The 21,137-nt window shown below is 47.0% G+C and overlaps 1 protein-coding gene and 1 long non-coding RNA gene across 6 annotated transcripts in view; one reads left to right on the top strand and one right to left on the bottom strand.

Moving 5' to 3' along the window:
* Positions 1-1,248: 1,248 nt before the first annotated feature.
* On the bottom strand, positions 1,249-2,367 carry LOC135908305 (uncharacterized). The gene is made up of 3 exons (XR_010566280.2): positions 2,348-2,367; positions 1,696-1,843; positions 1,249-1,593 (listed from the first exon to the last, which is right to left on the bottom strand). It is a non-coding gene; the product is annotated as an uncharacterized lncRNA (long non-coding RNA).
* A 14,536-nt stretch (positions 2,368-16,903) lies between these two features.
* LOC135908321 (uncharacterized) overlaps positions 16,904-21,137 on the top strand; it is a 129,636-nt gene continuing 125,402 nt past the window's right edge. For 2 of the 5 annotated variants that reach the window (XM_065440082.2, XM_065440080.2), the window contains exon 1: positions 16,904-17,051. In XM_065440082.2, the coding sequence (XP_065296154.1) occupies positions 17,048-17,051 (4 nt within the window). In that variant the 5' untranslated portion in view covers positions 16,904-17,047. The remainder of the gene's footprint in view (positions 17,052-21,137) is intronic. The other 3 variants (XM_065440079.2, XM_065440078.1, XM_065440081.2) reach the window with 2 other exon arrangements.

The raw sequence follows: 21,137 nt of genomic DNA, 5'->3' as shown, positions 1-21,137 counted from the left end.
ATGCACACAGATCATAAGTGAACTGCAAATATCTCGGAATACCATAAGATGAAAACTTGCATCAGAATGCGTAGTGTAAATCAGCACTTCAATGAAGAATACAAGTTGCAAAAGAATGTGCATTGCTAATTTACAAAAAGTGTGTTGAAGTTGAAGTCTGCAGGTTTGGCCAATGCAAACAAGTGCAGCATGTAGATCACATGGCAACGACCGTGTCTGAAAAGTATGAAGTGGCTGAGTGACATAAAAAATGCTGGATTTCCAAACAGAAGACCGCACTTACTCTCAAGGCCGCCACACTTTGATGGAGCCAAGGTCACACGCACAAATGCCTCTATGCAATACAGGCTACTTGCAATATCGCCAGCCATGGCACGACTTCAGGTGAATCACCTAATGCCGAATATGCAAACGTGCCACTCGAATTCATCTTTTGGTGGCACAGCCACAGTTACTTTTAAAATTTCACACATCAACTGAGCAGTCTCTGCAATTATGTTGCTACATGTAGTTAGAGAACAGTTAAAAAGGTGACTCAAGAATGCAGTGGAAATATGCTTCAATTTCACCAATGTCAATGCAATTGTTTTTACACATAACTGGTGCCGTCCTGAAAGTGGATGAATTTTTGTGTAGCACGTCGCACGAGCATTCAAAACATCGAATGATGGCAGGCCTGTGAATGTATTTACGTTGCTACTATTTATCATGTTCACAAACTTCTGTGGAAAAGTACCCGATGTCACTTGGGCAGCCTTGCTTTCTGTAAGCCTTGTCCGTGAAGCCATTTCTAGTAGGAAATTTGCCACGTCTTTTTCTTCTCTTGAGTACTCTGCCATTAATGTCCGGAGGCCAGGTTGGCAAGCACATTCCTGTCACAAAACAAAAGCAAGAGTTGTAATGTCTGACAATTCTGACGCGAAATGCAGCTTCTTTTTGTATAATGCACGTCAATGTATTAAATTCAATGTTGGAAGTAGGAAAGCCAGGCTTTTTGCATCAGTTAATTTGCACCCATCACACACCACAATCCTTTCACGAAGTTAATCCAGAAAACATGCTGCCGGCTAGGTAAGGACAGCTACCACATCACAAATATATAGAAAAAATAAATTGCCATATTTGCTATGCCCTTGTCCCTTATGGTGTTTGCAAGGCTTTGGTCCATGCTGTTAGGGGATGGGAAATCGTGCTGCAATGTCAGATAGAGTTCAGTTCAAGAAACCAGTGGTTAAGCAATGCGTGCACAAGTTGCAATTAATGTGCACCCATCACACACCACGTGCTACAATGCTTTTACGATGTAAATCCAGAAAGCATGCCACCGTCTAGGTAAAGACAGCTACCACAACACATACATATACAAAAAGAAATTACCATATTTCCTTTGTCACTTATTTGGTCCATGCTGTTGCGGTCAGGGGATGGGAGATCGTCCTGCAATGTCAGAGTTTAATCCCAAGGAATTAGTGGTGAAGCAATGTGTGCACAAGTTGCAGGCAGCCAATTTACCATGGTGGTCGTGCTGACAGGTGCATGGGGCAACACCTTTGCTTCTAATGGGGAGGCAACAGTTTCTTTGCTTGATTCATTCTGTAATGCATTAAAAGGTGTTGACATCTATTGCATGCTTGTAGACATGGTGTATGTACCATAAGCATATAAGTGTTGCACCATGTAGTCAAATTAACTTACTCTGGCTGACCGATACACACGTCGGCGAAGTCTTGCCAGTGAAAGCTCTTTCATATGAGCATCCTTGTTCTCATCATAACATGACGTCCTTGGCAGGTTTTCAGTTGGTACTGCATTTTTTTCAGCCGCTGTCTTTGACATGCTACATCTGAAAAAATAAATTAATTGTTTATGCTTTATTGTGCCTCAATATGGGCTGCACCCAGAATTTTTTTCTTTTTACCTCAGAAACAAGGCCACAATATTTATAAAAAAAACATTTGCAAGGAAATGAAGCACGGTTTGAGTGTGCAAGGCTATGCAACGTTGCGCGAGACGTGCTGGGCATCAAAAGCCGGGTGTAGCCAACGAGCGCAGAGGTGACGTTGCTCGCAGAAACCGCTGTGAAGCGTCGAACATGAGCTCTAATTACAGCCAATGTGGTTAACGAGTGCAGAAGAGACGTTCCTCGGAGAAACCGCTGTGACAGGTCTCGAACCTGTGCTCGAATTTCGCGTTGCGGCTAACATATGCAGCAAATAATGCATAGCCCAATCGCCAGTGCCCGCAATGCGATACGTGTTTACATAAGGTGACACAGCGACATGTATAATGGCCACGCACAATGGTCATGCATTAGGATCGAGTTCACAAGTTCACAATAGTGTCTCACCTGGTAAGGAGAAATTATCCGGTGCAAAATGCCGTGAGCAAACAGTCACTGTAAGCGTCACAGCCTTGCCGATGTGGAGGTTAGCGATCCACCTGGTTCTGCGGCTTCAGCCTTTCCACTCGGAGGGAAGTGCGTGAACGGAAATATCGCTGTCCTTCCATCTCGCTGGCACGCACCGAGGAACACAGCAGAACTGCTTGGCCGTTCGCTTTTTCTTTGCTAGCAGCTTCATTCTTCCGTCCGCGACAGCAGCCTCTACGGCACACACGGCGACTGGACCTCCGTATTTCGTTTCTCCCTACTGCCGCTGGGTGTCGCATGAATTGCTGGAGTTGCGAATAGTAGGTCGGGAATCTGAGGGAGGCCTCTCCTCCCGAAGTTTGCGGAATTTATCCCAGTCCGTGTACGAGAATTCGCGCTGTTTTTTACCCACAATAGGAAGCTGGGCCTCACAAATATAGTGGTCACCACCAAGGTTCTCAGCCAAGTTGTTCCATTTGGCCTCAGTCACGTTCTTGACGAAGATGAGATCAGGGGTAGAGTCTCTACACGTGGATGTCCCGATTCGGGTAGGAAAGTTAGGGTTAGTGATCAGCGTCAGGTCCAGATCCATGGCATTCTGCCAGAGATGCTTACCCTTATTAGTATCATATTTATAACCCCAGACATGAAACGGGGCATTAAAGTCCCCTGCGACAATAAGAGGGCTTGAGCCTGCCATGTCTATGGCCTTGCGGAGCAGAGTCTTAAATCTTTGCCTTTTTTCGTTGGGACTACTATATATGCTAAGAACATATATGCTGCCTCGGTTGACCCTACCAGGTATGACCTCTACCATAGTATACTCAATATTACTACCAGCCAATTTGAGATCATGTGTCACATGAGTGAGTTTCTTACTAACAAGAGTACATAACCCCCTCCCTCCCGATTGCACGGCGACCGAGCAAAACCCAGCCATCGAGATGCCAGGCGAGAGGGTTTCCTGTAATAAGATAACCTGGGGCATCTTTTCACAATTGCGTAGATATTGCTGTAGGGGAGCCTTCTTCCTAGAGAAGCCCCTACAGTTCCATTGCCAAATTCGGAATGTCTCAAGGGGCGGAGCCATCTCTTACGAGCTGAACGCCGACCCTAGGTGGGGCTAGAATCGGGGCTACGTTGCTAGCTGTTGGTTCAGAAAGACGTATCGGCAGGTTCAGTGGCGTTACCGGGCCCACCACAAACTCGAGAAAGGATTCCATTTTGGCCAACCGTTGGTTGGTGTTTGCTTCTAAGGTCGTCATCTTGCTTTGCATCTCAGCGATCCTATCACCTAACTGTTTCAGACTTTCGCTGAGAGCGGTTAGCATCTCGCGCACCTCTGATTTAGCTTTACGCGACACGTTCTCCTGATCACAAGCTATTGCCCTCTTCTTCGGTGGTCGTGACCCGTCGCTACCCTCGGCCATCGGGACTTCCAGAATTTCCGCGTTGACGGTAGCGGTGGGTTGCGAGTTCCTAGCGCCCTTAATCTCTGCTATCTCAGCCATTAGCCTACTAATGTTCTCTCTCATGGCCGCGTTCTCGCGCTCTAATCTCGTGATTTTTTCCAAACTATCATCATGCTCTGGCAGCGACCTCGACATCAACTCTGATGGTCCTCCACGGACCCGATCTGCCCAAGTGGGGCGGCCCTCCTTGTGGACCACCTGATGCTGATGATCATGTCCCCGGGCTCTGGATCTTGACCTGGACCGGCTTCTGGGCTCGAAGCGAACCATGGAAGCAGATCGTCCCCTGGAGCGACCACGGGAATGGCTCCGGGATAAACTCCAGGAATGGTCACGATCCCTAGACCGCGATCTCGAGTGACGGCGACCTCCCTCGGGGGCTGTATGCTGGGACCGATGCTGGTCGAGCTCCGGGAACTGGAGCTCAGCACCGCGGTAATCCGGGGTAGGGCTTCTCATCCGGCTCCTTTCGGCTCTGGCTCGTTCTTTTCGGCGACGTCGAACGACGTATGGGATCTTAAAGCGTTGTCTGCATTCCTTTCCTGCCGTGAGATGGCCCTCACCGCACAACTTGCATTTAGGCGTGCACTGATGCTGCTCGTCTGGGTTCAAGGCTCCACATCCTCTGCATACGGCTTCGCTGGGTGTCGGACAGACGTCGGCACGATGGCCAAGCCGTCCGCAAACGTAGCAGATGTCGATCTGCTTACGATATAAAGTACATCTGACCAATGCATTGTCATATCTGACGTAGTTAGGTACCCGGTATCCGTCAAAGGCAACTATGACGGTGCCGGTGTCCTTAATCCTCTTGGCTGCCAGCGCCAGGGGGTTTCTTGCATTAACAATCTTGCGCTGCAACACCTCTGGCCCGTCACAACGGGCAACGTCTCGTATTACACCTTTGCACGTAGCATGTGGTGTGGTGCGGTATGCCGCTACCTCGTGCAGGCGACCCGCCACCAAAATATTCTTGATTCTAACATATTTGGTTGCGTTCTCCTCCTCGGGAGTACTGACCACGACTATATTCTGTTGATAGTTAGGACAGATCGTGTCGGCTTCACGCTTCGAACCTTCGATGCAAGCAGCGGTGTTGATAGCATCAGCCACCACAGTCGGGCCTATCTTGGATATATTCAGGCCACCCCTCACTCTGATCACAATTTTGATGTCCTCCCTGGGAAGCGGCGGCATTCTTCCACGACGAATAATGCGGCTCTTGACACCAGCTCCGGTCCTGCCATGATCGTTGTGCCCGGCCACCGCGTTAGGCCTGGCACCATTGCCCGGCCTGTCTTTCGACGATTTCGTCAAATGGTGTCTTCGGCCAGCTAATTGCCAGCCGGAATCCTCGAGGAAATTGTCGGGTGGTAGCTCCTCCCCTTGCACTGTATATTCCATAAGAGGTCTCGCTGAGCGGCCAAAAGGCCGAGAGCTGTTTCCTGCCACGAACACTTATGGTCCACCGGCGACGCGGTCGAAGTGAAAAGAGCCGTAAAATTTGAAAAAGTCCACTCACTGGCAACAGTCTGGTATCCAGTTGGAGCTCACAACTTCACGAATCCGTCGACGATGAAATTAGGCACCCACAAGCAAAACATCCGGTCAGAAATTTCCCAAAAAACGGGAGCCGATGCGGACAAAGCATTTTGTGTTCTCTTCTTCTTCGTCCCTCTGAAACTTTATAGACCCAAAGAAAACCTCCGAGAAACCAAATCTCATCGTCACTCAGAAATATACATGGCTTGCTGACGCAGTTGGCCGCCAATCTTTTGATAAAAAAAGCTTCCGCGATTTCTCGCTCGGTCCTTTTTTCCCCTTAATAAGAAACTTAGTGTCGTTAAACTTATTTTCCACCATTCCGCGCTATAGTTTCGGAAAATGGCTCATTCCCCTGTGGCCCCAGGGGAGCCACAGATCAACTGCGGGAACAGCTATTCAGAGCTCTTAAACCTCTATAAGGGGCTAAGATATCAATATCCCCCACCACATAAAGCATTAACAAAGGAGGAGGCCGCAGGATGGCGGAGACTGCAAACGGGCTCCTTCCCAAACTTACACATACTAAGTAGGATGTTCCCTACGCAGTATAGCGCAACCTGTCCGTGGTGTGGAGCTAAACCAACATTATACCACATTACATGGGAGTGTAAAAGAAACCAGGCATTCCACAAACACAAAACACCAAGTGCTGAGCAATGGGAGAGCTGGCTCACCAGCCGCGAGCTAGAGGCTCAAAGAGCTCTAATAGCGCACGCGTGCGAGGCGGCCCGGCTCAGTGGAGCCCTGGACTAGGGGCCCATCCATGGCTGAAGAGGACCCAAGCTTCAAGAATGAACACTTCGGCCTCGACCCGCTAAAACCTTAAAAGAGCCAATAAAGTTTTCCACTCCATTCATTCCCCTTATACCCTTTTCCCAGCAGAGGTATTTACACTGGCTAACCTGCCTGTCTTCCTATCTTTGTCCCTCCTTCCTCCAAGAGCACATGTCAGCATTATAATACTGATCTGTTCTGAAGGCGCGGAGACGACGACGGACAATTCAGTCAAGCTAGTCTAGTCAATCTATAGTCAAGCTAGCGAACTGCAATATTTCTAACATGTACCTGCTGAATGCTGTCAAGAAGTCCTGTCCGCAGCGAGCTGCGAAGAGTTTTCTTAAGCAGATTGAACGACTAGAAGAGGCAGGCTACCCACAACTTGCGCTAGTTTTTATATAAGAAAAAATCCTAAAGTCGCGAACTCGCCAACTGGCCGGGGAGCGACCTTGCGAAAAAGAAAGGTAGCCGTTATACCCGACATACACTGCATGCCGGATAATTTGAAGATTGACAAGCGAGCTGAGGCAAGGCAGAGTTTTCTGCCCCGTGCAAGATTTCAAGGCTCTGCCGAATGGCCAATCCTTTTTCACAAGCCACTGGCCTGTGTCACAAATGAGGAAAACAAATACGTCGATTGTGAGGCAGGATTCTTTTATGAACTTCCTTTGTCATGTGGTAGAAAGTACGCGGGCCAAACCGAGCAGCGCCTGAGTAACTGGCCGAGCCAACACCAAAACAATGTTAGAAAGGAGAGAGAGAGGGCCACCTAGCAATTCATTGTAAATATTGCAAATGTAAGCCAAATTTTCACGCCTGTGCTGCGGTGGTCGGAAGCCGTGACACATACGTTCGCTTAATAATTGACGCCAAAAGGATCAATGAGGCAAGTGATAGGTGCGTGAGTGTTGCATCAATCTCATTATCGCAAAAATAACTGCTTTACCTGAACGCGAATGTGCCCAGATGAACTGTGATAGCGCTCCTTGGATAAAATTGTGGCACTTTTACTTGAATAAACATTGTTGGAAGTAAAAAAGGCACCCTGTGTATGTGCTTCTCTTTGTCCGTCGTGGCCTTCGCTCCTTTCACATCAGTTCATGCTCAACCAACACGCCCGCCTATTCATTGTAACGTTATAAAAGTAGGTGTCGATAATTTACTACAGAAAGCAGAGCATTCTATATCACACTTCACATGTGCATAACTCACAAGAGATTGTGAACGATATGCCAATGGGGTGTTGGACCTTTCAAGTTACAGCTCTGTATTTGAAATTTAACTGCAATTATTAGCATATAAATCCGTACCTACTTAATCTGAATACAGTGAGCGCATACCTAGTGTAAACAAATGATCGAAGTCATGACAATAGAACACACGTAATGCTCTGAGAAAGTAACTAAAGCGAGAAAAATATGCTCACTTGTGTTCTCCACGTTCTGCAGAAACACATTCCGCATATTCTTGTCCTCTTCGAAATCAACTCAATGTGCTTGGGCTTATGGCTTATTTCGCAGTCATATCTCTCCACACTTGCAGGTAATAACTAATTCTTCCACATTGTCAGCTGGCAATGGGGGGTACTCTTTAATGTCCCTTACACTTACTGGCATTAATCTGCACTTCCATTCATTTACACTCGCCTAAACCCAGTGACTTTCCGCTCTTGTGAAATCAGCAGAAATGTGTGAGATGTCCGTTGAGTGTGTGTCTATCTGTAGTAACAGTACAGCATGTGCAAGTGCTTCAATATTATCCGAATGCGAGCAATATTGTCAATACTTTTCTCTTTCTGCACCCCACCTCATTTTTGTGCTGGCAAAATATCAGCTTTTTCTTCGTGTTTCATCAAAAGCATATGATCTTTGCTCACTGCAATGAACAGCCATTGTGGGCCTGATTTTCGCTTACCGATGCTGTGGTATAAAACGATGCAAGTACTGAAGTACACAAAATTTTCAGTCTGCAATAAAACTTCAAAACTGCAAGCTCGACTTGAGATATCGCGCCGTTGAAATTTTGCCAGTGGCCTAGAACTTCGCCCCTTCTACAAGTAACAAGCTTACTGCTCCTCTGCAAGATATATTGTGGCAAATTCTGGTTCTACCGCAATTCGACACTTCGGTGCTGCTGCGGCGTCGGAGTTAAATCATTATTTTCGCGTCGAGCAAGCTTCGCGCTAAATTGGGCTTTGAATTCTAGTGAACTCGACGCATTGAACAGGAAAGCCAGAGACCCTCGCATATCTACACATTGCACAAAGAAAAGTGCTTAAACCAGAAGATGGTTCAAAATAATACCGTCGTTCGAGAAACCTAAACTACGAAATGCAATGAATTCATTTCACAAAGTCCACGAAGGGATAAAAAAAAAAGCTGAAGATTTCATGGTTAGAAATGCTACGCCCGATGACTAGCGGTGCCATAAAATGCAAGCTCTCGTGAAATTTCAACCAAAGGACGCCCGGCTACGCAGGAAAAAATGTGGCTAGCGAAAATGCAATTTGAGGAAACCGAAATGGAACTATACGCCTGCAGGTATAGCTACTTCACAAGCCAAAACTACAGCAAAGTACAGCACGTTCATATGTTTAAATCGCCGGGATTCGTTATCTGGCGGCTCATAATAATGTAGTGGCAGAAATTAAGCAATTAGTAGTGTGGGAAGCAAAAATCAGCCTACCGAATCGACCACTGGTTCGCAGCTATACGGCACACGCTCTAGGGCCCGACAATCGAGCGCACATGGAGGCTCAGCGCTGCTGATTGTCACACTGTGGTCGCACTCCCACGAGTTGTCGAAGTTGCGCCGACTTCTTGCAATTTCAGGTAACATCGGTGGAATTGAACATCACTGAGATCACCGAGAGCGTTCATCGTCGCGGGCAGATGACTGCCCAACACGAACACAGTCGCATAACGTCGCGGGTACAAATATATATGACGATAGTTGTCGCCGACAGATAACGCCTCGACCACCGGCGCAGTCTTACCTCCTCCTCCGCCATCAAAGCAACGCATACAGGTTAAAATAAAGGCGCCTTATTTTTTCAGTCTTCTTGTTCTCTACTTTCTTGTTCTCTACTTTCTTCCTTTCGCTTTTCTTTCTCTCTCACAGCATCTCGCTCACCGCTTCAGCTTTTCCTTTGTAAACGCTCTCTCAACTCTTTGGGCGCCAAATTTGCAGGGCTGGACATAAACGTCGCGTTTGCTCATCGGCCGCATACAGCCGTGAGCAGCGGGTCGGCCGCTTTTTGCCATGCATGATTATAGCTCGAAAGTACTCTTGTAAGCGGTGTGGGCTGAGCCGATAACACACCGCTTACGCGAAGGACGTTATGCAGGACTTGACTAAAAGTGTCAAGATTTTATCCTGGGATGTCTTCCACAGAAATTTGCAAAAACATTTTGGTCTAAATTGCCGCAGTATATGATATCTTGTTGATCCCTGTGATGATGTACCATGCATACCTGCATGCCTGCATCTATAGTCTATGGAAAACTCGTATGCAAGACCAAAATGCAGAAAGAACAAGTTCCTCAATATCGCATTTCGTTCAAATGATTACGCACTTAAAGGACATTTACAATCGCGAAGAATGCGAGCCGGATTGGTATCAACTTTTGATATGGTGCTTAACTTCTTACAAGTTCTTGTTTTTATAGGAGATGTTCCCTTGTGCGACGTTTTTCTTTTGTACGTACTGTCCGTATACCTGTGATCGCTTATGACCACCTGGTGCCTATATTGTTCTAAATAGTTTCTGTGCATACATAATTTTATTCATTGTACTAAATACCATGTCAATAAAAGAAAAAATGGTACATGAACCTAATCTTTGATTTAGGTGTGTCTTAGTGTCACTCGCACCTCGGTATTGGTGTTCTTTACGTTAAGCGAGCGAACGCCTTTCCCCTGGCACGCTATGCGGGCAAGGAGCGAAGGAGGCAGCGCCCGCCAGGTGGCGGGACGTGGCCCTCTAGCGAGCGGCGCACGAAGCGCACCTTACGCGCCCTCTCCGGTGCTAACATCAGAGCATGCAATGCGCACGCGCAGCTGTTGGGAGCAAGCGAGCAGTTGAGCGCCGGGAAAGGAGAAGCGAGAAAGGAGGGAGTGACGTCACATCCGCTACGCTAGGCAGATGTTCAGTCTGAGCCAGGCAACTATTTTTTGTCAATTAGCCGGTTAAATATCATGTCACCTTCTTGCGTCATTGTGATGCCACCTTCTTGCGACGTCATTACTTCCGCTTTCTACATCCGAGTTTCCAGGAATTTCAGCAAGGTCGCGCTCACGTGGCCAGTCTCTAAAGTCTACGATTCCGTGCTTTGGTGTCCGGTAATCAGTGATTTGGAATCTGAACCATTGGAATCTGAACCTGGCAACGTTTAACGCTAGAACGTTATCTAATGAGGCGAGTCAAGCAGTGCTATTGGAGGAATTAGAGTGCAGTAAATGGGATATAATAGGGCTCAGTGAAATTAGAAGGACGAAAGAAGCATATACAGTGCTAAAAAGCGGGCATGTCCTGTGCTACCGGGGCTTAGCGGAGAGACGAGAACTAGGAGTCGGATTCCTGATTAATAAGGATATAGCTGGTAACATACATCAATTCTACAGTATTATACGAGAGAGTGGCAGGTCTTGTTGTGAAACTTAATAAGGGGTACAAATTCAAGGTCGTACAGGTCTACGCCCCTACCTCCAGTCATAATGACCACGAAGTCGAAAGCTTCTATGAAGACGTGGAATCGGCGATGGGTAAAGTGAAAACAAAATACACTATACTGATGGGCGACTTCAATGCCAGGGTAGGCAAGAAGCCGGCTGGAGACAAGTCAGAGGGTGGAATATGACATAGGCTCTAGGGATAGCAGGGGAGAGTTATTACTACAGTTTGCAGAACAGAATAATATGCGGATAATGAATACCTTCCTCCGCAAGCGGGATAGCCGAAAGTGGACTTGGAGGAGCCCGAATGGCGAGACTAGAAATGAAACAGACTTTATACTCTGCGCTAATCCTGGCATCATACAAGATGTGGACGTGCTCGGCAAGGTGCGCTGCAGTGACCATAGGATGGTAAGAATTCGAATTAGCCTAGGCTTGAGGAGGGAACGGAAGAAACTGGCACATAAGAAGCCGATCAATGAGTTAGCGGTAAGAGGGAAAATAGAGGAATTCCAGATCAAGCTGCAGAACAGGTATTCGGCTTTAACTCGGGAAGAGGACCTTAGTGTTGAAGCAATGAACGACAATCTTGTGGGCATCGTTAAGGAGTGTGCAATAGAAGTCGGCGGTAACTCCGTTAGACAGGATACCAGTAAGCTGTCGCAGGAGACGAAAGATCTGATCAAGAAACGCCAATATATGAAAGCCTCTAACCTTACAGCCAGAATAGAACTGGCAGAACTTTCGAAGTTAATCAACAAGCGTAAGACAGCTGACATAAGGAAGTATAATATGCATAGAATTGAACATGCTCTCAGGAACGGAGGAAGCCTAAAAACAGTGAAGAAGAAACTAGGAATTGGCAAGAATCAGATGTATGCGTTAAGAGACATAGCCGGCAATATCATTACTAATATGGTTGAGATAGTTCAAGTGGCTGAGGAGTTCTATAGAGATTTATACAGTACCAATGGCACCCAGGATGGTAATGGAAGAGAGAATAGTCTAGAGGAATTTGAAATCCTACAAGTAACGCCGGAAGAAGTAAAGAAAGCTTTGGGAACTATGCAAAGGGGGAAGGCAGCTGGGGAGGATCAGATCACTGCAAATTTGTTGAAGGATGGCGGGCAGATTGTTCTAGGAAAACTGGCCACCCTGTATACGCAATGCCTCATGACTGCGAGCGTACCGGAACCTTGGGAGAACGCTAACATAATCCTAATGCATAAGAAAGAGGACGCCAAAAACTTGAAAAATTATAGGCCAGTCAGCTTACTGTCAGTTGCCTACAAAGTATTGACTAAGGTAATCGCAAATAGAATCAGGAACACCTTAGACTTCTGTCAACCAAAGGACCAGGCAGGATTCCGTAAAGGCTACTCAACAATAGACTATATTCACACTATCAATCAGTTGATAGAGAAATGTACGGAATATAACCAACCCTTATATATAGCTTTCATTGATTACGAGAAAGCGTTTGATTCAGTTGAAACCTCAGAAGTCATAGAGGCATTACGGAATCAGGGTGTAGACGAGCCGTGTGTAAAAATACTGGAATATATCTATAGCGGCTCGACAGTCACCGTAGTCCTCCACAAAGAAAGCAATAAAATCCCAATAAAGAGAGGCGTCAGGCAGGGAGATACGATCTCGCCAATGCTATTCACAGCGTGTTTACAAGAGGTATTCAGAGACCTGGATTGGGAAGAATTGGGGATAAGAGTTAATGGAGAATACCTTAGGAACTTTCTATTGGCTGATGATATTGCCTTGCTTAGTAACTCAGGGGACGAATTGCAATGCATGCTCACTGACCTGTGAGCATTATTTTACCTGTGAACAAGGCTCCTGTGTGGGAGCCGAAATGTCTTCTTTTCTTTTAAATCTTTATTTGGTCGGCGAAGTGCCCCGGGTTTTTGTTTACCCTTTTAACCATGGAGAGGCAAAATAGAAGGGTGGGTCTAAAAATTAATCTTCAGAAAACTAATGTTTAACAGTCTCGGAAGAGAACAGCAGTTTACGATAGGCAGCAAGGCACTGGAAGTAGTAAGGGAATACATCTACTGAGGACAGGTAGTGACCGCGGATCCGGATCATGAGACTGAAATAATCAGAAGAATGAGAATGAGAATGAGAAATCCCAATAAAGAAAGGCGTTAGGCAGGGAGATACGATCTCTCCAATGCTATTCACAGCATGTTTACAGGATGTATTCAGAGACCTGGATTGGGAAGAATTGGGGATAAAAGTTAATGGAGAGTACCTTAGTAACTTGCGATTCGCTGATGATATTGCCTTGCTTAGTAACTCAGGGGACCAAATGCAATGCATGCTCACTGACCTGGAGAGGCAAAGCAGAAGAGTGGGTCTAAAAATTAATCTGCAGGAAACTAAAGTAATGTTTAACAGTCTCGGAAGAGAACAGCAATTTACAATAGGCAGCGAGGTACTGGAAGTCGTAAGGGAATACACCTACTTGGGGCAGGTAGTGACGGCGGATCCGGATCATGAGACGGAAATAATCAGGAGGATAAGAATGGGCTGGGGTGCGTTTGGCAGGAATTCTCAGATCATGAACAGCAGGTTGCCATTATCCCTGAAGAGAAAAGTGTATAACAGCTGTGTTTTACCAGTACTCATGTACGGGGCAGAAACCTGGAGGCTTACGAAAAGGGTTCTACTTAAATTGAGGACGACGCAAGGAACAATGGAAAGAAGAATGTTGGGTGTAACGTTAAGGGATAGGAAAAGAGAAGATCGGGTGAAGGAACAAACGAGAGTTAATGACATCTTAGTTGAAATCAAGAAAAAGAAATGGGCATGGGCAGGAGATGTAATGAGGAGGGAAGATAACCGATGGTCATTAAGGGTTACGGACTGGATTCCAAAGCGTAGAAGGTGGCAGAAAGGTAGGTAGGCGGATGACATTAAGATGTTTGCAGGGACGATTAGTACATGACCGGGGTAGTTGGAGAAGTATGGGAGAGACCTTTGCCCTGCAGCGGGCGTAACCAGGCTGATGATGATGATGCATCAGTGATTTCTATTTAATTCTAATTATTCCAGACATTTCAGTAACTCAACTGATAACTAAACTTATGCTCTGATTTATCTACAATGAAACCCATGCATTTTCTACTGTACTATTTTTTTAAATTTTTTTTCCTGATTTATGTTGAATTTCGTGCCCAGTCATCTCAGGAGGTGAATCGCTAGTGGTGCGCAAGAAACAAGAGTATCACTCGATGCTCGTGCTACTAAAAAATGCCTCTACGGCTTCGGGGAAGCGTGCTGCTCTCACACCCCGGAGGCCCAGGTTTTATTCCTACCCAACAGAAATTTTACAAGTTCTCTTTGCAAAGCCATTAATTTACCTTGGATAAAGCAACCTCCCTGAGGAATTTGACATCTGTCTGATACTTTTCTTTGACGTGTGGTTTGGGCTCATTGCGCCTGCGGGCATTGTTGCTACCATATTTCGGTCGCGCCGACTACGACGGATTTTCGCCTAATGGGGCATACAGTGCTTTCGCATGAAAATTCAATTACATGCCCGATGGTGGTGTGTAATTTTGGTATCCCAGCACAGCCGCGCGATGCTCTAATCATCACGTTACCATTGCACGTATACTTCTCTCGCTGCCAAATCCAATTAACTCTTTCAGATGGTGGCCGCCCCTTTCAGATACCGTAGTAAGGGTGCGCGAGAGTGCATGAAATAATAGTATTTGATGAACCGCTTCTCGGAAGCTTCCAAGGTGTGCGTTGGATCTGCACTCTTTTTGTTATAAAGGAATTTCTCTCTCCCCTATTGGAAATTGTTTGTACTCTCAAATCTCTAAAGTAGGAGATATCCTTCGATTTTTTATTATTGTGATAGTTTAGATTCAGTTCAGGGCGACTCGAGAATTACGCATCGTTATTGCTTTCTTTGCACCAATTATGGATTTGATAAATTATTATTATTTCGACAGCATCTACATCGACACCCCAAGCGCACTTTGCGGTCGCCGTGATGTTCCGTAGAAGTCCAAGGGCGATAACACCGTCTCCGCGAGCCGTACGCTTTGTGTGCGAGTGAGAGCGGGCGAGGTTGAACCGACGATAGCGGCTCAACGTCGCGTGCGCAAGGGAGGAAAGCGGGAAGGAAGCGCGCCGTCTTCCGTCGCGCGCAAGGCACCGGGGGGAGGGGAAGCAGGGGACGCAATGCACTACTTCAGCAGCCGCGCGCGGTCGCGCGAGCTTTATCTTGTAAGCGATTTCTACTTTGGGAGCACAGTATAGATAGGCCGACAGCTCGTACCTTTGCGTGTGCTATGTCGTCACCGCTCAGTTTGCCTTGAAGCGATAGACAGCACGAAGGTTGCTTCGGTCGCTCCTGCTGCTGCCGCGCTTCCTCATGCCAGCACTCTGACAGCGAGTGTCCGCGGTCATCGAGTCTGATGTATGCATGTTTGCCCGTGCGCGATGACACCATGCTTCTTAATTTGGTTAGTAACAGAGTGTTCACAAGTTTATAGTACCGATGAAACTATATATCTTTACTTATTATGGCTGTCTACTAATTTGCTATCGCAATCGATGCTTCGCCTTTCGGGCGAAACTGCAACTTGTTATATCCGCCTGTCACCTGATTCATGAGCCGCTACGCTGGACATTACGCCATTTTATTCGAGCCGTGACGTAGCCGCGATGCGTACAAAATGACGCTGATGGGTCCGTTTTGCTTTCGTAACGTGACACAAACTTGATGTTGTGCCTATAAGAAAATAAAATGAAGGCAGTGAACCCAACCTGCATGATAAAGCACAATAGTTTTCCTGCTTATTGAAAATAAAGCGGCTAGCTCAAAGCGTACGATTGTTCCGTCGAAAGCGCTTCTCGCTTCCGTCGTCTGCTGCGTACAAGCCGTCTTCTGCTTCATTAGCTACGATGCCTGTCTCCGGGACATGGAATGAGTCATTGTTTAATGACGCGAACGCGCTCGTTTTCTACTTTGAGGCACCACACGTGACCTAGCAGTGGTGATGAGCGCACGTTCAGGGCCGCGCTATGGTTTTCTCGTGAAACGCAAGTGACTCAGCCCCACTCGGCTGGCTGAGAAGTGGCCGAATGTCACCGATAGCGTTGCGCGCGCCGGAAGTATCTGGTAACCCGACGCAAGCTCTGGCGCTGCCATCTATCGTTCACTTCGCTGCTTAACCGCACCGCGTCAGGAAACTTCAAGGCGCCGCCTTGGGTACATGTATTTTTATAATTGAAAAAGTGCCGTTGTCATAACCTCCGATAATCAAACAATTCCTTATTCTTGATTACTATGTGAGCGCAGCAGAAAAAGGTGCAAAGACTCGCAGGAGGGTTGTAATCTTCAACCAATGTTATTTCAAACAAACGCCTCTTTCTAACAGAAACGATGGCCAAAACACAAATGCCACCAGCACTCGAGAGGGATACAAATGCTATGAGGACGCGTTATGAACAAAAAATTTTCATCGCCCCCGAACGACGGGGAAAATACGCATGCCTCTCGAACGCCATTGCATATGGCCGCCCATTAGCATAATTCGCGTGGCTCGTTTCACTACAAATTATGGCGGAACATGTCTGCAACGGCAACCCAGCTCAACGCAATGGAACGTCAAATTGAGGTTTACGAAATGGCTCTCCTCACGGGATATTCCTTCAGCGAATCAGCAGTCTGGCATGGCGGCTGCACCACCGCATATTCGCGAAGTTGCAGGTGAATTGCACGTGCTTCTGCACGCTAGCGCTTGTTTTCTGTTTAAAGCGCTAAACTCGCAATACCGCTGCCAAGGACCAGAAAAACAGTCAGTCGATAAAATTAGCAGCTCCACGTCACGTTTCGTCCTCTTGATGAAAACGCAAAATTGCCTGCAAAAGTTTCGTTTCTGGACACAAACTTCAAGGCACATGAGCTCTCGACAGCCAATCAGAGAGTCAACATAGTGGATAATGGCGGCCGCGGAGCCGCCATGTATGTCAATAATAGAGCCAATGATCTCTCCTCGGTAGTGGGTACGTGTCAAGGTTCACGAACATCGCCTTCTTCTTCTTGAATATCTGCGTGGCGTCAACTGTCATAATCAAGTCTACCACGTGAATAGGCCCCTTGGGTTCTTGATACCAGGCCAGATTATCACACAGCCTGCTTCGTACCTATCGTCCCTGCGAACCGAGACCGAAAACCATGGGTGAGTGCCTTTGTAGCTGCAGATTGTTCGCATTAAACTGCAGCGTGAAGTACGCGCGATTCGCACTGCGAAAGGCAATTCATTTAGGGGGATCACTTAGCTTCACCCTCTCACAACTGTTTTCCCGCGATCTTTTCTAACGATGAAGGAGATAAAGGCTGTCATTTCTTAGTCGTGGTATGCAAGTGTGTCGAGATTTCAAGGGCGCCCCAGATAGTTTCTTGCTTTTTTAGCGAGCCCTCTTTGATGCTTTCCGTGGCTGCAGCTGCTGTCTTGCCCATTAGCACAAAATGGGACAACACGCCTGTAAGGGGTCGCCTTATGTGAGTAGATATCCGTGCTACCCCTACATATGTGTCGGTGGTCGGCTCTGTTCTCTGCGTGATTGCGCAACTATAAACGAGAAACGTAATCTGGATATCCTCTTGGCAGCAGACACGCGCAATCAAGCGCACGGTTTTTTTTTTCGTTAAGGCGATTAGATTTCTTCGGAACTTACTTTCGTGTTCGGAGGAATGTGCGGCCGCAATCGGTAGCATACTTCTGCTAGCGCCATCTGGCCCTTTGAGACGAACGTGCTTTCGCGCGACAGGTTACCTCCGAGATCGCCACGGCGGAGGCCACGGGCATCGGGTTTAGATGCTGTGGTGATTTGCGGCACTGTGTCGCGTTTCTCCTCCATCTCGGCTGAAGGTTGCGGGTGATTTCTTCGGCGAAGTGCGCTGCCCCTCTCTTGTCGAGAGGCGCCATTTTGTCTCGCCTGTTTACCAGCGGCTTCGCATAAACCGACTGTCACATTTGCGAGCGATCTGCATGCTTTAAAATGCGTAAGCATTTCTGTGCTTACCAAACGAGATAAACATCTTTCCGTCCGTCCGTCCCGTGAGACGAGCGCTTTCAAGATGGCGCCCGCAGCAGCGAGCGAATTCCATGATGCCTCTCGCCTCAGCGCCTACGAAGCGGCGAGAACACAACGTTCACAGAGCTTCAGCACACGTCGCACTGAGCCACTTTCGCAGATCGCTTTCGAGACATGGGCCCGCGCGCCTCTTTTCGACACCAAGTAAGCGGCGAGATATCAACGTTGCTACAGTTGGACACCACGCATTATTCTTCCTCCTGTAGTGTATCTTATACTTTGAACTAAGCAATTGGTAATTCTATATGTGATTTATTTCTACCAAAGCATGCATGTTTCTATTCGGCGTGATCACTCACACCAAACATTCCCCTTCTTCTATTGAGAATTGGTTAGAGCATCGCACGCGTAATGCGAAGACGTGGGAGCGTTCCCCACCTATACGGCAAGTTGTTTTTCCTTCCACTTTCATGGCTCTTAATTTATCACTTATTTAATTCAATTAGTAAGTGCAAGCAATTTCCCCTATGTTGTCCTTGCCGTCTTTGTTTGCTGGCTTCTCATGATACTGTTACGGGGATATTGGGAGTATAGGAAGACTGTATTTACAATATTTATACAAGACGACTCAGAGTAGTTAAGATGGCTGACCACCAACAACACGCAGCAGCCAGCGTCTCGCGGTCTTCTTCCTTTCTCTTCTTTCATCCTTCAGTAAGAATGTGATTAATAAAAATCGGGCGCCTCGGTTAACCTCCTTTCCTCTCGTTCACTCGAGGGAAATCTGGCGCTTCTGCGCTGCGGTATGCATGGGAATGGCAATATATTGTGACTTCGGATTGGCATCGTTCTCGGAGAGCCAGGACACCTTGAAGAAGCGCCTGTCAAGCACCGTTCCGTGTGTCCCAATGATTCATTTTCTACGAAAATAGCACGTAAAAAGCTGTTTTATCATTATTATTACACAATAACATATTTTGTCTAAGTATGAGAACTTGTTATTGCATGTACAATTATATAAAACCTAAGAAGTATCCGCGGGCCGCTAAAGTAGGAAGACAGACGACAAGATTCGTGCGTGCTTTGGAACAGTTTGTCGTTTTCTTGCTTTTCTTTGCTTGGTTATGTATTGTAGGTGAGTAACCTTCATTGGAAGATGCAATATGGGTGAATGAGCACCTTTCTTGAATATTTTGCTTTAAGAACGCGTTATTTGTGTAGCCATATCCACGTTTTAGACGAAGCCTCTTACAGCACCAGCCAACACAAGCCTCGCAGACACATAACGGGTAAGCAATGCTCCAGTAACAGACTCGAATTAAGTAGAAGAGAGTAAGTGCGAAAGCGAGAAGGACGGCGCAATGAACAATGAGCGTCGCTACTTTCTAAACTTGCTTTATCTACGGACCTTAGGAATGACCTTACCGCGGCGGCAGCTGGCCGCACACTCGGAGGCAAGACTTTGCTACGAACGCCGGTCAGCCTTATCCCTAGCTCTATTCTTCGATGCAGAGACAAAACAGCAGGGCAGACGAGACAGTGTAGCGATCTGCGCTCGTATTCACAGAAATTTTTGTTCTTAAGTGCTCTTTGCTGTTGGCCGGCCAACCTTCCCTAACAACTCTAGTGTCAGGATTCGCTGGAATTTCTTAGTACCAAGAATTCTAGCGTACGATATTTTGTGAGTGCTGGCACTGGCTATCAACTTCTCTGTCTTGTCTTGCTCTGTTCTGTCTTGTTACGCTCTTCCCTGTCTCGTCTGTTGGCTCGTCCATGAGTTGAAAAATAGCATGAACTCACCGTGGTTGCTTAGTGGCTATGATGTTGGGATGCTGAGCGGGAGGTAGCGCGACCACAGCGGCCGCGTTTCGATGGAGGCGAAATGCGAAAACACCCGTGTACTTATATTTAGGTACACGTTAAAGAGACAGAGGCGGTCCAAATTTCCGGAGTCGCTCACTACGGCGTGCGCTATGATCATCTCGTGGTTTTCGCGCGTAAAGCCCCATAATTTAAAAATGGCATTTTGCCAAGGAAACTAGCTCATCCGTGCACTCTTGCAGACGTAATTGTCCCTTTTTAACACCTGTTCCAATCATTTTGCAGTTGAATAAGGAAGACCTAACGTTGGAGCTAATGAAAAGCTGACATGTGGTAAAAAAGCGAAATTTTTGGGGGGAAGATGTTCGGTGCGTTGGCAGGGCCTTCTGCATAAGGCATTGATGCGCCTTGACGTGCTCCTGTCGCTGAGGTTTTTAGTCAGCAACCAAACAACTGCATCTTTCGACTGAGCAAACTGGTTGGAACTGACATCTTATGTGACGCCTATCTGCCCTAGTGGTTAAGTGGGGACGTTAAACTACCAAGCACGAGCTTGTTGTACTATTAATGGCCTCTCCTTAGTGTTTTTCTTCCACGTAATGTAAACACCGGCCTGCTTAAGGTGGGTCCGCGTTACGGAACTCTTTCACATGTATAAGGCAGAACAGCAGCAGCAACTTCGGCACATGGCGTTGGCATATGCGAGATATGGTTACCTTATAATCACTTCGCCCCCCCCCCCCCAAAAAAGTGAGAGAACGGTATGTGTGCGTCACCAAAGCGTCGTAGCGAGTCTGTATGTATCGAAATGTAGGTCTTAGTGAGACAAAAAACGAAAATTAGTCGAATAGTGGGTAGAATTAGCCGTACGGGCGTAACCACAGTAAACAATTACACACTGCACTATACAACTGTAAAGAGTGCACCGCCGCAGATATAAGCACGTTGAGGCAAAGTTCGGCATACATTTAGGTAACGGTACGAGTTCACGTGTACAAAGCAGCGCTCGCGCGAGGCAATGGTGCCTGGAAAGTGGCTTCGCCGCGGCGTCCACAAGAAGCGAAAATTAGTTGCCAATATAGCCGAGAATTAGTCACCATAGACTGCATTACCTCCGAGGTCAGCCTACACGGGGGTTATTCTGTAAGAGTTCACCTAGTGGACATGTCCATTTATTCTGCTGTTGAAGATCTCATTGGCTGGGCTGGGCCGCGCATCCGCAGCAACCAGACGCCACAGCAATTCAGCACTTCACCAGAAGTCGTTCACTAGGTGGACTCTTACAGAATACCTCCCCTGGTCTCTTGGTAAAAAGAAAAGAAAAACGGAAAAGGTCAATTAAGTGTCGACGCTAAACAAGATGAGGTCGACGTAACTGCGCGTGAAATACGATATGAATAAGATAC

This window comes from Dermacentor albipictus, chromosome 6 (assembly GCF_038994185.2).
Source record: "Dermacentor albipictus isolate Rhodes 1998 colony chromosome 6, USDA_Dalb.pri_finalv2, whole genome shotgun sequence".
NCBI lineage: Eukaryota > Metazoa > Arthropoda > Arachnida > Ixodida > Ixodidae > Dermacentor > Dermacentor albipictus.
This window is presented reverse-complemented; position numbering and strand designations above follow the sequence as displayed.